This window comes from Aquila chrysaetos, chromosome 12 (genome assembly GCF_900496995.4).
Source record: "Aquila chrysaetos chrysaetos chromosome 12, bAquChr1.4, whole genome shotgun sequence".
NCBI classification, from domain to species: Eukaryota; Metazoa; Chordata; class Aves; order Accipitriformes; family Accipitridae; genus Aquila; species Aquila chrysaetos.
This window is the reverse complement of record NC_044015.1, coordinates 10,744,408-10,764,573: the sequence shown is the minus strand read 5'-3', so window position 1 is coordinate 10,764,573 and position 20,166 is coordinate 10,744,408. Positions and strand designations below refer to the sequence as shown.

The window sequence follows — 20,166 nt, the reverse complement described above, 5'->3', positions numbered from 1 at the left end:
CGGCTCATTAATATTTGAGGAGGACTCCTTGATGGGAGTTATTTAAATGATTAATAGATTATAGTAAATTTAAGCCTTGAAATAGGTTGTCATAATTTCAAATTTATTTAAACAGGCTTATTTTTAAAAAGAAAAATGTATTTCAATAAAAAATTGATTCTTGTTTTAAAAGAGCACAATCCAGCCACAGAGCCTGAATGCGTTATCCTCTCCCACCAGACATCACAACACAACCCTGCAGCTGCAACACACACAAGTTAGAAGTGCTAGAAACAGACAAAAACACCCCAGAAATCAACCGCCATCACCCCAAACCGACAGGCTATGACTGCTCCATCACACTGCAGGACAAGGCTGCTCCACTGTCTCTGCTCCTGCCCTGGGCAAAGGCTCTTGAAGGCAGTACCTGGATGAGTGAGCTTCAGCCTTGGACCTCCTCCTCGAAGGTCATAGCAATACACCAGATTCCCCTATCCCATTCCATTTCTGCTCAAAAAAATTGTACATATAAATGCTTTCCTGTGCCCATGATGTTCTCCTGGAGTTTGGTTCAAGCAAGAGCAAGACCAAGACAAGACAACCAAGACAAAGATGAAGATCAAGATTCCTCCCTAACACAGCATCGCTTTGCTCTCTCTTCTCCCAGTCCAATGAATTCCACTTTTATCTTTGTCTTGCTCTCCAAGCAGACATCTCATCACCTGGTGGGAGATGCTACAGTGACCCATGAAGCCAACTGGGGCCATTTATCTGGATACCATAGGGGATCAGCTCTGCCATGGGGCTGGCAGGTGCCAATCCTACTGGCCAGCTCATACTGTGGGGCCAGGAGACCCCAGAAGAGGTAGGAAAGTGGGCAGAAGGCCAAAAAAAAAAAAAAAAAAAAAAAAAAAAGGCAGGGGGGAGAGGATACTTTCAAGTTCAAAGTTTGAAAGATATAGATGATAGGCCTGGTCCCTGCATGGCTTTCATTAAAGCCTTGGATATGAAGCCATTAGCACTAATATTAACTTCTTGCACCTCTGTTAAAAAATAGCCTGCCTGAGTCAGGGGTTAATAACAGTAGGAGACCACTAATTAGGCTGTGCCGCATTCACCTGGTATCAAACGTGGCCCGGGTCCTTCATATCTACAGGAGCAGCAGCCTCCAAAGACCCCAGCTGATGCTTTCAACATAAGGGCCGTGGCTGCTCCCCTCCCAGACCATCTGTGGGGGAAGAAAGCGGGGGAAGGAAAGGTTGTAGAGGAGCAAAATGAGGAGAGGATGAAAGTCCAGATGAAGTTGCTGGAGGTGGCTGGATTTATACCGCTTCATTATTGATCATCCCAAATAACCTCATTTCCCTAGGGACAGCTGTTCCAACCAAAGCAAACCCAGTCGTTCTAGAAGCAACACCTCTGCATCTCCCAATTTTGGGAGGCAACACCTCCACCGCAGCCCAATTCTGCACCCGAGCTGGCACAACGCCGAAACTGTGGCCCCTGAGCCCAACATCGACATGGACCCATTCCCGTGTCCTCATTGCCCCACCAAGACCTGGCATCGTGGCACATAAAGAAAGCAACTCTCCTTAAAAACACACACCAGCATTTTGATGAAAAAATAAAACCGGCAGAACAATTTTCCTTTCCATTTGCAAGCGTTTTGCACTAATAGATGCCTCCGATTAGTCAAATGAACTCTGCCATAATGCCAGTCTCTGCAGACCCATTTCATATAGCAGAGTGCAGATTTTGACTTGGACTTATATTTCCTCATTAACATTTAAACCTGGCTTATTTTCCATCCGGAACCTGACTGTGTTTTTATTTAAGTTCCCCATTAGCTAAGGCTTTTGCTCCGTGTCTAAACCTCGCACATCCTTTAAAGGGCTCTAACTCAGCTAAAGCAAGCCCTGGCCTTGCACTCCTCCAAGGGTCTCCAGTGTCTGAAATAACTCAGGAGACCTTCCCACCATGAGCCACTCGCACTCTCTGTTGGGACCTCAAGCCTTGATTACTATCAATTCAGATCTCAAAACACATATCCTGATATTTTTTACTTTGAGGTTTTTGTGACACGTCTTTCATGGGATAATATTCATGTTTTTATGGGCCCGTTTAAAAATATCACATTCATCACTGACTATCCATATTTTATTTGGATTTTTTTTCCCCGTCTCCAGTCTCAGGTAGGAAAACCAGCTCATTCTGTAGGTCATTCTGCTTTTTCAAGACAATCCAGCTTTTCCATACCAGCAAACACAAACCTCACTTTATCTATTAGGAACCTGCTTCATGGAAGAGGGCACCTTGAGCAAAATTTCCAAAAGACCCATAGACATGGCAGAACCTAAAGGCTCAAGGAAAAGGCTCCTGCTGTATCTGAAGCCACTCTCTGGCTAGGTCAGAGAGATCACCCCACCACGACGTCTGCATGTGGGGCTGGTACACACGAAGCCATTAGCTGTCATAGCAAGGCTGACAGCTAACCAGGTTTCTCCTTGAAACATAGGGTGTCTTTGCTTTTAGGAAAGTCATCATTACATTTCAAAGCTGCAGCCATGCCTTAGCTTTGAACTGGGATTTTTGTCCTGAATATTCCATGGCCCTAATTCATGCCTTTCTTTAACAACAAAACCCTCCATCACTCTGGGAGTAACATTGTGCCGTGCAGCCGTTTCCAGAGCGAAGGACACCAATTCATCATTAATGGGTCTGAGTTGACCTGGTTTGCTCTGCAGCTGCTGACCTTACAACACTATGTGCCACATTGCCCTGCTCTTCCCTGCGGACCCAAGGACGTGCCCAACGACACCTGTGCGACATCCCCTCCGAGGTTATTTTTCCAGCACTTTTGTCAATTTTGACCGAAAGCTGGGAAAAACAACGATCAGACTGGGACATTTGCTGGTGTTTGATTTTCACTCCTGTTTTGTTAGTCTGGGCCTATTTGCTGTAACTGTGAACTACAGAGGAGATGTGGGAAGAGATACAAATCCAGCTCCTGGACCAACACTTGGGGGACATGGTCATGTAAAAAAAACCCCAAAGCCCCACACCACAACAGTGAGCAAAAGAAAAATAAAGAGAATGTGTGACAACAACCTACAAGATGCAAGGTTGATATATAAACCCCAGAAAGGACCACATCTGTAGTTGATATCCCACCCTGCAATGCCATCACATCACCTCTTCCGGAGGGAAACCCAGGTCTCTACGGAAAGACCCCAAATGATGGAGAAGCTCCCAATCAGCCATGGAAAATTACTGCCCTGGCTAAATCGCCTCCCAGAAAATCAGTGAGATGGAGAGCACGAACCCCTCAGCCCAGATGGTGCTCACGTACAAGCAGCGGAGGAGGACAGCTGCTGGACTCCACTAACACAACAGCTATCGCTCAGAAAGGGTGAGCAACCAGAGAAGCAAAACTTGGCAGAGGAGACCCCAATCGCTTGTGCATCATGGAAATTACAGGCCAGTACATTCTACTTCTGCCCTGGACAGTTTGTTAGAGGAACGAGTAGGTGCGTGGGTAAATATGGGTCGCTCAACACTGTAAGCCAGTAGGTAAGAGTGATCCAGTTTGATGGACTCATTTCAAAGAGTTCTTGTCAAAATCCACCCTCAAAGTTTCCCAAAGCGCCAAAGTGGGGTTGGGATAAGAGGGAAAGTCCTCTTGAAGCCCACCAGGTGGGGGAGGAGTAAGAGGTTAGTTTTCACAATGAAAGGAGGTTACCAAGAAGCCCCGCGGAGATCTTTGTTAGGACCTTGGCTGTTCAGAAATGCTGTAGAAGAGGAGGCGAATGACAAAGTTGGTCACCAACGCTAAATTTAGTCTCCTCAAAGCTAAAGCTGCGAAGTACTGGAGGAAAGTGGGCAAGGAAGTGGGCAGGTGAAATTCAACTTTGGTGAAAGCAAGCCGATCTCAAATCCTGCAAGTTGTATTCAGGTCAGCCATCTCATAACAGAGGAGGCAAAGTTTGGAAGGTTTGGAGGAGGGGTACAAGAAAGATGAGATGTTGCAAACAGCTTTGTGGAGAGGAGAAACCAACTGCATTAGGATTCTTCAGCAAGGAAAAAAAAACAACTGAGCAGGGACATGATAAAAGCCTATAGAATCATGAAGCCAGTGGAGCAGTGGGAAAGGCAATGATTATTCACTATTTCTTGCTGTGCAAGAATCAGGCATGTAAAAACTAACAAAAGGCTCTGTTTCATCCACCATAAAGTCTGAAAGCACTGAGAAAGGAACCGAATTCAGGGAAGACAGAGCTGCCAGTGGCTATCGAGCCAGACAGCCCAGAGACAAAGTCCAGCTTGAGAAATCCCTGCAGCACAGACCTTGGCAGTAGGGAAAGGACCACGCTATATATGCTGCATTTTTAGCAATTTTTCCCCCAATTATCAGGTACTTGCTATGGCTGGAGATGCCAAGGGACCACAAACCTGCTGCCCTCCACACTGCCCAGCGTCTGGGGGATGGAGGGTGGCTGCAAAGGCAGGTAGGTGCTACCCAGGCCACCTTTCAAGGGTGCGTCCCACATCCACATGTCCCTTCAGGAGCAGCTGAGACCCTCTGCTCATTCAGGCGCTGTCTTGCTGAGGGAAGGAGACCCCAAGGCAGCTCTCTCCCATTAAGACAGCCCATCAACACCCAGCCGGCAACTCCCCCTCTCCAAACCCCAGCCCTCCATGCCGTCAGACCCTACAGACCAAAGACGCCTGCCAAGATTACCTTCAGCTTTCCAAGCCAGCCAGTGATTTTCATGGGGAGGCAAAGGGCTATTTATATCCATCGTGGGCTGGCAGGGAAGGTAATGGCCAGCCACTCCAGCCCATCTGCCAGGCACTTAGCAAGACATCGGAGCATATCGTACAGGCGAGGTCAGGCAGCGGCGGAGGTGGGACAGGCGGGGGTGGGGGAGGATGCATTACAGTGATGACATGGACTTCACTTCAAGGGTAAACTTCAGCCCGCTCCGGCAGACTAATTTGTTTAAGTGCTTGTTGCGCCGAGGCCAAGAGGTTGGGCAAATTAGACATTATTTTGGCGTTTTCATGCTCAGCACAGGAAATGAGCACGACCGCTCGTTCCTCATCTCCTAGGGGGAGAGCCAGGACCTGCCAGTCTTCTGGGACATGGGGGGGACGAGGTGGCCCTCCCGGGGGGTGAAACAGGATTGAAAAAACCCTGTCCGCTCTCCTGCCAACAGCAGGGCCAAGAGTTTTATCAAGAGGTGATCCTTCTCTTCCTCTCACCTCCCCTGGAGGGACCAACGCTTGTCTTGGGGGCAGGACGAATCCTCACCAGTGGCCCCATACCAGGATGAAGAAGGCAGGCATAGGCTACTGCTGTCTCAGCCTAATGTCATAAACCCTTCAGTGCTTAGGAGCTCTTACCCAATTTCAAGCTCCATTTTCAAGTTTGTGGAGAGGCTTTGAAAGATAACGGGGAGAATGAAAAAAAAAAAAAAGAAGAAGGAAGAAAGATGTAGAAGGGGAAAAAGTTAACTGTGCATCTTGAATTTATCACTCTTGAAAGAAGAGCTTGTCAAGAGGGCCAGAGACCAGCCAGTGCGTAGTGATCAATGGGAGGACTTTTGGGTCTAGTCAAGCTTGTTTCAGATTTACAGGAACTGAATGGAGGCATAAATCTGTCGCCGCCTGACGAAAATGGAGGTAATTAAATCTGCAGGTGTATATAATTGTCATATTGATGATCTATATAAATCAGCAGAGCCAGCAGAGGCACAAAGCACTACGTTGAGCACAGAGCCTCCCCACGAGGAGCTGTTTGCCCAGCTGCCTGGCCAGGGGACAGGGCTGGTGGGTGCAGGACACAGCCCTGGGGACACTCCTCTCACCCGCACAGACCTGCCCATCACTGCGAGAGACCTTCTCCAGATTGGCCTCATGGGCAGCAAAAGCAGCAGGACCCCCTGCTGCTTTCAATGGATGCAATTACCTGCGGTCTCATCCTGGCTACTGCAAAATCTCCGGTGACTTCAGGAGGATGAAGATGGGACCCCAGGCGCTGAGATGCCTGACCATGGATGCTGCGGGAGGCTCTTTGCAGCTGCTTTGCTCTGAGCCCAGGTGCAAGTGGGGCACTGACTTGATCTTGTAGCAACTCTGGTTTTTTTTAATTTATTTTAACCTTTGTTATTTTGGGAACTTTGAAGCCTAAGCTGCTCTGAGGCGGCTGCCTTTGTAGAAAGGACAGAAAGTGCAGAGCGGGGATTTGAAAGAGGGGGAGAAATAGGGAGGGGAAGAAGCAGTGCTTCACAGCTGAGGTCTACAACAGCTCCTTCACTGTTTCTCCCGCATCCCTACAAACCCACTCCGGGAGGCACTCAGGGCTCTTTTACCAGCAGCTACAGGAAGTCTGGATGCAAAGCAACCACAGTGTCTTCCATTTATCTAACACTGTGACCCAGAGGAACCTCAAACACCATTGCATCCCTTCTCCCACCTCTCAATGGGACACCCCTCAGTCCTTGGGGTGGCTGCAGAGCATCCTTCCCAGTCGCCACAGCTCAGTCCCACTCCTGATGTGCACGTCAGTGCCAGGGGGACACATTTATTCCCGCTGTGCCGGGAAGGAGAGGAACATGAGGGAAGGCTTTCCCATCATCTTTGCCAGCCAAGCCCCCTTGCACGTGACCACGGGCCAACCCTGCTTCCCAGGTCGAGTGCTACATACGTGAGGCAATTGGATAATTAAAAATTAAGCAAGTGCTTCTGCATTGCAGTCCAAATTATGTAACACCGCTCTTCAGTTTCAGCACCCATCAGCTTTCATGCGATCACACAGCAGTACTGCCCTGCCTGTATTTGCCTGCCTGTCTTTTCAGGCAGGGCTGGCACCATTGGTAGGGAAAAGGAAACCCCGATGTCATAACCATGGGCAGAAAGTTGCCTCGCATTCACATGGGAAAAAAAAAAAGGAGGAAAATCTACTGATTTTCTTAGTCCAGTGCTGAAATCTGATATGGCCAGAAAAAAGAGGATGGAGCCAGGATGCTCCAGTCCAACCAAGTGCCAAGGGTCACCCTGTCCAGGACAGCACCCCCATGACCAGGTGTTTTCTGAGCAAGGGGCTGCTGCCTCTTGCTCCTCCTGTGCCAAAGGGAAACAGCATCCCATTTTAACAAATAAGCAGCATTTCTGTAAGTAAACAAAATTAAATCAAGGCAAGGAAGTGAGCTGTGGTTTTGGTATCTCAAGAGGGAAGAGCCCTGTCAGACTCTGAGCACCTGGTAACTGCAACTCCTGCATTTACAGCCACATATTTGCTTTAACCCCGCAGGCTCTGGCTGTTGCTGAGACCGGGACTCAGCAACCCATCCCGCCACCTCCTCCCTTCCTTGGCCAGAACCCCACTGAATACACAGCCATGGCCCCTGCAGTGCTGTTCCCAGGACACGGATGCTGCCACATGGTGTGAAACCAGCCATTAATTCCTGCTGTGATTAGCCCCAAAGGGCGCTTTATTGGGCTTTGTGCATGGTGGTTTCAAGAAGCCACCAGGGATGCCGTGGCTCACACCCATGGCGAGTGGCTCTGCCAGTACCCTCCAATGCCCCTTGGCTTTCGCGTGGTCTCTCCAGTGATTTACTACCTCCTGCCATTGCGTCTCTCCTTCCACCTCATGGCCCTTCCTTTCCTCACCTCCCTCCATCACCCCAATGCTTTCCTGCTGCTGTTTCACACACATGCTGCTTTTCATCCCACGGCACATGAAAAGCCCTTCTTCCCCGGTGCTGAGCTTTAATTAGAAGGAGGCCGGATCCAGCCCGGGCCGTCCACACCATCATCATCCCGCAGGGAGACATGCACCACGTCTGTCGCACGAACCTCTGCATCCCTCATTCAGACCCCAGCCCCAGTGCCTGCAGGGCACCCCTTCACCCCAGTTTGTGCTGGCCGGCGTTGGGGCAGACTGGGGGGGTGATGCTCAGGGTGGGCAGCTTGAAGCTGAGTCCTCCAGCTGTTAACCAGAGATGTGCCTTACTTGACAAGCAAGAAAGGGGGAAAAACGTGATAATAACAAGCTGTGGAAGCCAGCCCAGGTCCAAGGTTGACTAAGCAGGCTCGATGCATGTGATGTGCTCCCCTCCCCAGCTCACAGGCATTTCCACCATCCACCAAGGGGACTGTGCCACTTCTCCCGCACACCAGGTCTGAGCTCACCAGGAGCACTGCACACCTGGGAAGAAAGCAGCTCCTGCTGAAAAGCTAATAAAATTGATTTGATTTTTCCCTGGAAGGATGTTTCAGGCACTGTCTTGCTTGTGGATGCTCGGACACATACCCTAGCCCAGCTAAAGCTGCGCCTTGGCATAAGCTGGGACGAGACCCCCTGCAGCTCCCCACTCATGGGCTGGCAGAGACATTTCTAATTCCCCTCAAATTCCCAGGCCACATATGTCATGTCTGCAAAGACAAACTCCCTGGCTTGTCCCTTTTGTCAGCAAGAAAGCCAGCAACTCCACGGCAGTGCGACAGCTCTTGAGTCCCATTGCTGCTCCTCTCCAGTGCTCTCCCGAAGTGGTGAATGCCAGAGCCCAGTTATTTCTGGCTGAGCAATAGAGGAAAGGTTGGGGAGATGCAGCTCTGGGATGGGAAAACAGCTCCGCACCGTCATGACTGCCACCAGGAAAACAGCACCCAGAGAAGCTCGGGACTGGCCCAGGGCGGTGGGAGGCACAACGGACTCTCCGGTCCAAACCTGACATTTCCAGATTTCCCAGCAGCTGTGGACACCAAGGACATCATTAGGGGAGCAGACGGGCTGAGAGCACCACAGCAATTTAAAGCCTGCGCTGAGCCAGACCTAGCCACAGCAATTTAAAGTCTGCGCTGAGCCGGACTTAGCCCCACTGGCACCCTGCAGCCACGGCTGCAAAGTTGACCCTGGCAAGAAAATTTGGGAGCACGATGTCTCCTCTCCCAGGCATCTCCCCTTGCCCACCGAAGCTGGCCAGCTTGACTGATCCCCGCAGGAGCCTCTCTGCCGTGACACTGCCCTTCTCGGCAGGACAAAGGGCACTACCTCCTGATGCCACACACGTAAAGACAAATCACCCTGACCTGCGCTGAGCCGCCTGCCCCCATGCTGGAGCTGTGCCCTGTAGTCATTTCTCATATCCTCACTCCTCCTGCAGCACCCTGAACCCTTTGCTTGCACAAACAGTCCCTCCAAACCCTCCACCTACAGAGCTAGGAAGGGGGGTTTTAAGCCTTAAGCCACCTCTTCTAAAAAAAAAAAACCCAAAACCCTGCTTCTTCCACTGTGGTGGAGAAACCCCATTGGTGGGTGCGGGGCAGTGGCACTGAGAAGTACCGGGATTCCACCGGCCCGGGCAGCTAGTTCCCAGCACTGTGCCCTCCCTCTCTCACTCCCCTTGGGATGCTCAAATTAATTGCCTTGTCTTTTGGACCTTTTAGCTGGAACAAATAAAAGAAAAAGGGCGGGTGCCAAAACCCATAACAAGGTCTACAGTTCCTCTGAGCTACAAGGGCTGCTTTAAATTTCGTGGGTTTTTTCTTTTTTTTTTTTTATTTGAAGGAGGTTTCCATGGTAACTGTCTCCCATCACACAAGAGCCTGTCCCTGGGATATTTCAGGGTTGCTAATATCTGCTTTCCCAGGCAGCCACTGTGTTGTGACGGTGACATCGCAGCCGGGTTTTTTGGCAGGGGAGGGTGCAGGAGAGAGGAACAGGAGATGCCACTCCCAAAAAACAAGGCCAAGGTCCTGCCTGTACCTGGTTTCCCCTGCCCATCAGGCAGACCTTCATCCCAAAGGGCTCTGGCAGCCAGGTAGTGGTTTCGCTTGGACCACGGACCCAATTCAGGGAGCGCTCCCAAGGCAACACAGCCCTCGCCGGGCCAAGCAGAAACAATGTGTTCAAGCAAGGGCATGGGCAAGGTCTCCTTAACATCTCCTGCTGCCTTCTCCAACCCTTCTCCAACTTCTTTCCTCCACCAGGTTAATTTTCAGCTGGATCAGCTCCCCACGGGAGCAAAGCCAGCTTCCTGCATTCCCCATAGCTGCTTGCTGTGCTACGCTCGTTAGTCATCCTAATTACTGAAATGTCTCAGAGCCAGCTAGGAAAGGGACCGTGTCTCCTCTTGCATCAGGGCCATGGACCCCAAACTTCTGCAACTGACGTGCCACCACCAGCTAGAGGGTCCCTCAAGGATCCTTTACTTCCCCTTCAACTACAAATGGTGAAAAAAGCCCCTGCCCATTCCCCAGCAGATCTCAGGCTCTGCAGACAGGACACAGCGGAGGGGATGGGCTCAGCCCCCCTGTCTGTGCCCATCACCAGCAAACAAGACTCTGTAACAAAGCGAAGTGCAGGATTAGCTTAGATCACGTCTCGAACCAGACCCCAAATAGCCCAGTGCCGACACCACAGGGTGAGCATCCATTCCAAGTATCCCCTGGCTGTAGGGCAGCAACACAGGATCAGAAATACTAACGTGGCCCGCAGGAGCGGAGGAGGATGCTCTCCTCCAGGCACTTTCTCCCCGGGCAGCCAGAATCTGGCAATCAAAAATCTTCCCTTATCTAGACAAATCCCTCAGCCTTCAGAGTGATGCTGCTTGGTGTGAGCTGCCAGCCACAGCCAGGCTGGCTGCAGAGAAACCAGAGCCTGGCAATTTGCAAGTAAAAGGACAACCAGTCTTAAATGACAGAGCCATTGCCATCCAGATGCTGCCTTAAACCTGCCAGGCAAAAATGCCTTCATTTGAAGGACTGCTCTGCAGCAAGACTCCAAGAGAGATGATTTCAGAGCCTCCATTTAGCTGGCTAAGCAACCATTAAAAAAAATAAAATAAAAAATAAAATAAAATAAAATTAAAAGGTAGGAAATGGGATGCGGCCCAGGAGCAAATGCCACCAGCATGGGGGGAGAGGGGCAGAGGTGAGATAGCGGCATCAGGGAGGTGTGTGTGCAGCTGCCCAAGTGTCCCCTCCACTGCTAGGACCAGAGCCAGTTCCAGGGGGTAAAACATGCTTGCAAAGCTTTGGGGGTCTTTGAGGAGTGCCCGTGCGGGCAGCCCAGCCCCCGAAACTGGGACAGGTCTCAGGGCAAGAACGGGAGCAAGCCTGAGCATCTCTGCCAGGATGGGGTCTGAGAAATTAAGGCTGCAAGTGATTAAAAGGAGCCAGGAGCATTGCCCTGCACGTCCAGCCAAAACAGGGGGCCAGGCCCTCTGCAACCCCCTTGGCTCAGCACCAGTCCCCTGCTTGCCCTGCCGAATGCTGCCGGACTCTGATACCCACCACTGAAATGCCAACAGCCCCACAGCCTGCTCCCCCCGCTGCTTTCTGGGTCAGCGAGATCCCCTCCCATCCCCGCTGCCGCTGGAGCCAGCTGGATGCGCAGTTGCTGTGGCAACGGGTTCCCAGAAACGAAATCCCTATTTCTTATTTTTTTTTCCTTGGTTAAGAAAAAATGTACAAGAGGCCCTCTACATCCACCGTGCCACCGAAACCTCTGCTCCCAGTAAGAGGGCGGGTCGGCGATGGGCACAGCATGGGGGCAAGGTGTCCCTAAGGATGGGGACGTGCACCCTGTGCCTCCCTCCTGAGCCTCGGTCACCCCCAGTTTGGCCATGGGGGACCTCGTCCTCCTCCCAGGGATGCTGCCCACTTTCCTGCAACATTTTCCACCCTGACTGTTGGGTTTTAAGGGCTGCCCCTGCTCATAGCTGAGCTGAGGCTGCTGCTGGGCTCCATTGCTTGGAGGAGGGTGTGTGACCAGGCATGGGGGAGCACTCGGTGCTTCGTTTGCTCTGAGCAGGTCACCTCACCCACTCTGGCCCCATCCTTCAGCTGGAAAAGGGATGTGGAGAGGTCAGGTTTACATTGCATGGCCAAGACCAAGGGCAGGAACATGGTCCATCAGCGGTTTGCACCCAAACCCTATTAGATGAGCCTGTCCTCTCCCACCAGGTGCTCCAGAGCAGGTCCAGGGCAGGGTGCATCCCCTCAGCAGGTCCCTCCCTGCTTTGCTGGAAGCTCTGCAAGCCCCCAGGCGTTGCTGAGCATCTCACAGAGCAGACCGGGCAGACGGCAGCACTCTGGATGCTGTGGACAACATCCCACCACCAGCAGCAACCACTCCAGGAGGACACAGGAAGAAGGTGGCACCCCTAGATTTGGAGGAAATGTAAACCCCAAAGCATCCATCTCAAATGCACCCCATGGTGACGGGAACTGGGGTTAGGACCCCAGCTGGCAGCAGAAGGGAATTAAGCTCATCTCACTGTCGGGGTGGGTTTTGCCGGAGGGCAGAAGAGCTGCTGAGACGGGTTGTTTTGGGGTCCCTTCCCCACCACATGTCCTGGCGTGGGTGGGCTGGGATCCCCCCCGGCGAACCCCTTGGCTGCCCTCCAAGCCTCCCGGCAGGGAGGTGCCAGTGGCTGCCCCCTCGGCTGGGCACGCGGGAGCATAGATCATACCACTGGGTTTCAGTGCATGTGACAGTGTCCAGGATCAAAGCCAAGTTCAATTAATGGCTCACAATCTTATTAGAGAAATTATTTCAGGATCTTGAGTAAAAGTCCGATATATCCACTCCATTCCATTAGTCAGGCTCATTTAGTAATTCAATCAATCTAAGCAAGGCAATTGAGCTCCTCTGGTATAATTTAACTCGGTTATTCTCTAGGTACTTAGGAATTTCTTAATATTTGCTCCATTATTTCACCATTACACCTATTTCCAGGTGCAAGGTTCGCACCAGAGCGATGCTGTGGGTCCAGCGGTGGGACAAGTCCCACTGCAGCCCTCTGCCATGCCCCGGCCTCGTGGGATGGGGACACGTGACGGGTAACAGGGGCTCCAGTGGTGATACTGGGGTGCCCTCACCTGCCTTGGAAATGAAGCTGAGCTGGGGACCAGCACCGCAACACCCCAAGACCCACTTTCCCACCGTGGCAAGCCGGGACCAAAGACCCACCGTGTGTGCCACCAGCTTGGGGACCCATCGCTGGCGCCCAGACCCGGGCAAGAGAAGCAGGGCCAAGCAACCCCCAACCGAAACCCAATGGGATGCTCTTCCCTCTTGACGTGGAAGTGAAAAAAAAAAAGGGGGGGGATAACACAACTCTGCAGCCCCTTGGTTCCTGCTTCCCTCCTCCGGGGCCATTTAGGAGCCAGGGGTGACAGTAGGTGGTGGTGGGGGACCACCTCCCGCAGTCCACGGCAGCAGGGAGATGCGTGGGATGCAGATGAGAGCCGACAGGTGTCACATCTCACCGCTTCCCCGTGCAGCCTGGAAGGAGAGCTGGGGCGGGCAGGTACGCCAGCGGCCCGTCAGCCCGATTAGCAGCATCCCCCATCCCCGCAGTGGTCTGTTTCGCATCCCCACGGCCCTCCATGCTATCCCGTTATTAACCCAGGGAAGTCATGGCCAGAGCATCCACCAGCACAGCCAAGAGCTTAGCTGAGATTTAACAGAAAAATGGATTAGATATTTCGGGGAGATATTCAAGAGCAGTTAAATATGCCCAACTCATCGGTGCCTTTGAAAAATCTCACCCCTCTAAAAAATTAGAATTGATTTTGTGTTTAAAAAGGAATCTATTTAATTTAAAAGTAAGATAATTTGAAATCATGACAGCTTGTATTAAGGCCTGAGTTTATGATAATCTATTAAAGTCATTGAAGTTAAGAACCTTCTCCCATCCTCTGCTGCCAAGGCTCCCGTGAGGGCAATGGGAAGCAGGAGAAGTTTGGGGGTGAGGGGCTGCACTGCCCCTGTTTCAGAGCACGGCAGCTGGGCTGGAAACCGGCAAGGCAGAAAAAGCTCCTTCAGCTCCTCCACGCTTAGGGAAAAAAAGAAACAGGACATGAGAAACCATCCGGTGTTTCAAGATCTTGAATTATCTGGCACCCAGAAAGCATGGGTTTGACCCATTGGCTCTGCTTTCTAATTCCCCAAGTCCATTTTATGCACAAAACCACATTTCAAGACTTCGCTTTTCAAATATCTAGTGCCTTACTTGGGTGAAGGAGTCAAAGACACCATCTTTCGCGCGTTTTTTAATTGCATTGCAAATCTCTGCTGAGCCCGAGGGGCCACGGGAAGCCAGGAGGCTAATAAATACCCCGCTCACTGGTTTATAACCTGCAAAGGATGGGGCCCAAAAAAATTAGCAGCCCGCAGGAGTGTGAATCCAGTTAATGACATATCAAATGCGGCTGAATGCTGCCAAGCCAAGCAGCGAGGAAGAAGGGGGTGTGAAGGTTAGCGGACAGGGAATATTGAGCTGCTAATTAGCATTTCTTAACGTCCACCGACCAGTGAGACTCGGCCTCCCTTCAAGAAAAAATACAGCTAATGCCACAAACACAAAACGAGATGAAAGTCGACCATTCCAAATGGGGGTTTCCTTGGTTTAAAGCAGGATGGAACCAGGTGATTTTAAATGCAGGCAGCCCAGCGCACACCAGCAAGCAGCCCCATCCCTGCTCCCGTGCCCTCGCTGCTTCCCAAAAATTCAGGAGGTGGGAAAAAGCCCCGCAGCAGAACAGGGGGATGGTGCCGGAGTCCCTCTGAGGACATGCATATAAAAACCATGTGGGTTTTTATGGGTACGAGCACGAAAGGCGATGCACGTGGGGACCACGTGCGCCAAGCTGCTCCTGAGCAAACGCAGGCAGCGAGGCAGCACGTGCACAAGAAGGCAGCCAGCGTAATTAAAACATGCTCCATTCATTAGCAAAGGGAGCTACAAAGCAGCTGAAAGCCCTGCCCAAGCACCTCCCCTCACCATAAACCAGGGGTAATAACCCCCAAAACTATCCCTCTGCTTTTGGAGGAACGTGGGAGCAGCCAAGGGGTCCCCGCGTTTGGGAGGGTTGAGCACCAACGCACTCGACACACCTGCCTCTGGCACTGGGAAGGCTGGAGGGGGGGGGACAGTGAGTCCCAAAAATATTGCACACAGGGCAGGCAGCAAGCAATGCCTCACCCTTTTGGGTAAAGACAAATACAAAGCTAAAGCCACAGGGCAGCAGATCAAGGCAAGTCAAAGCAAACGCATCCTCCCCAGCTGAGCCGCAGCTCATCGCTACCTGCAGCGGGGAGAAGCAAATGCATGAAGGGGATGGATGCCAGTCCCCTGCTGCCTGACTTTCCCACCACCCCAACCCCAGACCCCCAGGTTGGGCAGACAGCCCCCGGGTCCCCATGGTCCCCACTGGCACAGGCAAACCCCAGAAGAGCTTGGCTCGTGGGGGGTCCATCAAAGTCCCTGCCACACCACCCACCAGCAGCGAGGGGATGCCCACAACCTCCATGCTCATTGTTAAGCTGATTATGTCACCAGAGCATCTCATCAGAATTGGGAAGTGACAGCCATTTTTGGGGTGCCCAGTTCAACACAGACCCCCAGCATCCTATTTTTAGCAAGCAACATAAGAGGCTCTCCAAGACCCCAGCACATCTCTAGCTGGGGGAAAAAACCTTGACCCATGTGCCATCAGTGGGATGCCCGGCTCAGCCACCATGGCAGGGAGGTGCCACCAAGGCAGGGGAAACCACACATGCTGGTCTCTACGAATGCCAGCCAAGCTTGAAAGCACTTGAATTATTTAGGGGAGTTTTGAGGGGGACAACCAGGGCCAGAGGGGGATGACACCTGGCCACCCTTGGGCTCCCCAATCCTGACCCTTTCCTGGCTGCTCCTCCTCGCCCCTTCCCCTGCCACAGTCCCAGCCTGCTGCAGCCACCTCCCCGCATGCTCTCACCCTCTTTGCAGGGAAACTGAGACACGGAGAGACCTCGAGAGAGTTGCTCGAGAGCCCACGTGGCAAAGCCAAGGTGCCACTGCGAGGAGCACTTGTGCAGCACCGCCTGCCCTTCATGGTGCTCCCAGCCCAAACCCAGACCTTCCCTGGCCTGGGGGCAGCAGCCTGGGGTCTGGTCCAAGCCCTTGCCAACCAGCGGGGCAGCTCCCCTCCCCTCGGGAACCTCTTCCCTCTACACAGGCCCTGGATCCAAAAAACACCAAGAGGAGAAGGAGAAGCTGTCCAGCTCCCCCCAGCTGAGATACCGAACCAGACCAGGCTCAGAGGCACAGACATGGGTGTGCAGATTATCCACCACTCTGACATGTTATTATACATTCAAACTCAACAAGGTGGGCACAACTAATGGGTCTGGGGTTTGCCAGGGGTGGTGCAATCAGCACTACGGGAAGCCTGGTTCCTAGAAGGATGCTCAAATACACCCTCCAGCCCATGCTCGAGGGCTTGTAGAAACACAAACAGCTGTCAACACCAGTTCCACGCATCGACCTGACGTGGCCACGTCCCCACCAAGTGCGCAGCGCCAGCAGTGATGCTCTCTGCCCCATGAGTTTCTTGGGCTGGAGGCTCTCCAGCTCCAGAGGATGCAGCCTCTGAGTTACCAAGTCTGGGTCTTGCAAGACCTCTATGCACTTCAGGGCTTCTGCCATGCAAAAGCAGTGCCCAGGCTAACAATAATAATAATAATAATCATCATCATCATCATCAACAACAATAATAACAACAACCACACATGGCAAAGCAGCACAACAACAACAATAATACCACCCCCCCATGGCAAAGTGGCCACACCAGCTTCAAAGCAAGCCTTTCTCTTGCGGGAAGGAGATGTAACATGGCATTTCCCAGGACTCACCAAGCCAAAACCCTGGCAAACAGGGGGCCCATGAGGTGCCCTGTCCTGCCAGCCCTGTCCCCAGCCCCAGTATCCCAAGCTAGGAGATTTGTACTGAGACCACCTCTGTGCCTCCACAGCCCAACCCCCTGCGTGACAGGGGCCAGCGCAGCCCCATGCACCCACAGGCTCTCAGGGGCCCGATGTGCCAGGCAGTAATGCCCAGAAGAGAGCAGCCACTGCCGGGACGTCCGGGTGCTCTGACACGGGGCCAGCCATCCTCGTATTTATCCGGTGGTGATAAGCAGAAGGAGGTGAAAGCAAACCTCTGCCCGGCATCATCAGTGCAAACCCTGGGTGCCGCGGGGGTTGTCAGGGTGGGTGGGTCCTTTCCTGCACCTGGAACCTTGTGGATTTGAAAAATCCTCAGGGAAATCCCCGCAGTCCCAGCCAGGCGCCATGCCCAGGGACCCCCACCCCAGCAGCACCACACATCCCCACCCAGGCACTCCCTGTTAGCAGCATCCCAGGCCCCGGGGCCCATCGAGGTCCGGTTCCCTGGGAGCGGGTCCGAGGGGGGCAGGGGACAAGCACCTGTGTCACCTTTAGGGTGTCAAGGCGGCACAGGGCTGGCGGCCATGCCTGCGCATCCCCCTGCATCCGCCTCGCTGCCGCCCCGTTGCCACAGCAACGCTCTCCGGCCGCTGCAGCATCCCGCAGCACAGGGCTTGGACCGGAGGACCTGGGGTTGGCACAGCCCGCTGTCCCCTCCCCACACGGCCCTTGGCCTTGAGCAAACCATCCCTGGGTGTCCCCGCATACCCCTCCCGCCCCCCGCCATGGAATTAACAGCCCCCCGCCTGCCTCTGCCTTTCTCAGGGGAGAAGGGGCATGCCCACGCAGCAGCAGCAAGCGCTGCCTTGAGCCCACGCAGCACCCAGGACCGGGGGCTGCTTTGTGCACAGAGGGGTCTAGGGGCCATGGAGGTGATGAAGCGCTGGGGAGAAAAACCCAGGTTGGGGCCACCACTATACTCTGCCCGCACACAAGGGTGGCACAGAGGGGCAAGGCCACGCAAAGCAACGGGCCAGTGCCTCATTTTTGGGCCGACATCCAGATGAGGGTGGCATTTTAAAAACTTCACAGGGCACCCAAGGTGCTGCTGGAGCAGCAACGGATGGACAGGGCTTGCAGGAGGTGTGCACAGCCTCCACGGGGCTGCTAGGAAAGCGATGGTGGCATTTGCCCAGGGTGGGGGGGGGTTACGTGCTGGCGGTGATAAGAAACTGGTATTCTGCACAAATATCACTAAAAATTAAAAATCTCAGCGACATGTTCCAGGTGGCGGGGAGGGAAGCGGGTCCCTGTGCACAAGTGGCAGAGGCCTTGCTCTGGTCCCAGCATAAACAACGGAGCAAATTGTTGGGGTTTTTTGGTGGAAGAAAACTGAAGAAGCTCACCAGATTTGGGCAGATGTGTCTCACCCAGTGGGTGAAGTGCAGACTCCTGGCTAGAGCAGGTGGGAACGACCCAGACCACGTGAGCAGGCCAAAGCCTAAAAGCTGAGGGCAGGAGTCCTGGAGACAGCACACCCAGGTCGGATGGGAAATGCTGGGCACTGGAGTATTTTTCCAGCAGGCTACAGGAAAAGTGACTCTGCTTGGGGGCAGACAAAGCAGAAACCCTCACCTCCAGGCAGCCACGCTGGAAGCAGGCTGCAGGCCTCCTGCCAGCACAAGCCACCGGTGGCCGTGCACCGAGCTGGAGACAAGCCCTGCAGATGCCAACCTGGGGATGCACCCAGCACCCCAGGCCTGCAGCATCTCCACGGCATCCAGCCCGGTGCTGCAGCCGGTGCCGAGATCCTGCTGCTGTTGCTGCAGCCGGGCGAACCGGCACCGGGGCCGAGATTGCTGCTGCTGCTGCTGCTGCTGCTGCTGCTGCTGCTGCTGCAGCCGGGCGAACCGGCACCGGGGCCGAGATTGCTGCTGCTGCTGCTGCTGCTGCTGCTGCAGCGGGGCGAACCGGCACCGGGGCCGAGATGCTGCAGGGTACCCGCACGCCGGTGCCGCAGGGAGGAGCCCGGCGGCGGGGGATGCTCGGGGCCCGCTGCCGGGAGGGGAGGGAACCCCCCACCGCGTACCGGCTCTGCCCGCAGGCCCGCCCGGAGGCTCACCCAGCACGAAGTAAGGCAGCTCCGTATTCTCCAGGTCATCCACCACCACCATCTCGCCGGGGAAATCGTTGCGTACGGAGAAGAGCAGCTTGGGCTCGGCGGCCGAGGGGCCGTGCATGATGCTGAGGTCGTTCTCCCGCAGGAAGGGCAGAGCCGACACCGTGATGCTCTTCAGCTTACACTCCAGCTCCTTGGCCGCCGCCTCCGCCGCCGCCGCCGCCGCCGCCGCCGCCTCGGCGGGACCGCTGCCCGCCGCCAAGCAGCAACCGGCGAGCAGGGCGCACAGCCCGGCCAAAGCCATCTTGGAGCCCCGCGCCGCGCTCCCAGCGCCGGCCGGGCGGGCGGGCGGGCGCGCGGCGGCGGCGGCGGAGGCGGCGAGGGGCGGGGACGCGGGGCCCGGCGCCTCCCCGTGCGGCTCCTCGGCTCGGGGAGGCTCGGGGAGGCTCGGGGAGGCTCGGGTTTCCCGGCCCCGCGCCGCAGCCCCCCCCCCCCCCCCCCCCCTTTTTTTGTTGTTTGGGGGGGGCGGTTCCCCGCATCGTTGGAAAACCGGGAGGGCTGCGGAGCGATGCGGTGGCGGGAGGGGTACCGGTGCTGTCTTTGCCTCCTTCTGCACTGAGCATAACCCACAGGTACCCCGCCACGCACCAGGGAGAAATCACGAACCTCCAAAGTCCCGGATCTCTAAAATCCCAGGAGAAGTCACGGACCTCCAGAATCCCAGACCTTCAAAATCCCAGACCCCGAAAATCCCAGGAGAAGCCACAGACCTCCAAAGTCCCAGACCTCCAGTATACCAGCAGAAGTCATGGACCCCCAAATCCCAGGAGAAGTCACAGACCTCCGAAGTCCCAGACCTCTGAAGTCCCAGCAGAAGTCATGGACCCCCAAATCCCAGGAGAACTCACAGACCTCCAAAGCCCCAGGAGAAGTTATGGACCTCCAAAGTCCAGACCTCCAAAATCCCAGGAGAAATCATGGACCTCCAAAGCCCCCAAGCCTGTGTGCTTTGAAAAAAACCATATATATTGGGAACGTAAGGGCCAACACCAAACTTGCTGGTTCTTTTTGCACCAGATGCTTTTTATTTTCACTCTCTTTAAGTGAGCTCAGAGCAGCACCAACAGCTTGCCCAACCTCCAAACCTTCCTGCAGATGCCTGCAGCTCTGCACCCAAAATGTTCTGACGGTAAATGTTCTCCTCTCCCAGTGTGGGGTGAAAGGCCCAGGCCCCACACCAGCAGAAACACACGGCCACAGCCATGATGGTTTGCTTTTCCCCCTTGGAAGCTCCGGCCGGCTCACACCCAGCGGAGCAGAGGGGTGTGGAAGCATCGCTGCC

The 20,166-nt window shown here is 54.1% G+C and overlaps 1 protein-coding gene across 3 annotated transcripts in view; it reads right to left on the bottom strand.

Moving 5' to 3' along the window:
- Positions 1-19,177, bottom strand: part of ASTN1 (astrotactin 1) — a 64,083-nt gene extending 44,906 nt beyond the window's left edge. For all 3 annotated transcript variants that reach the window (XM_030033110.1, XM_030033109.1, XM_030033108.1), the window contains exon 1: positions 18,828-19,177. In XM_030033110.1, coding sequence (XP_029888970.1) covers positions 18,828-19,128 — 301 coding nt within the window. In that variant the 5' untranslated portion in view covers positions 19,129-19,177. The remainder of the gene's footprint in view (positions 1-18,827) is intronic.
- Positions 19,178-20,166: the final 989 nt, after the last annotated feature.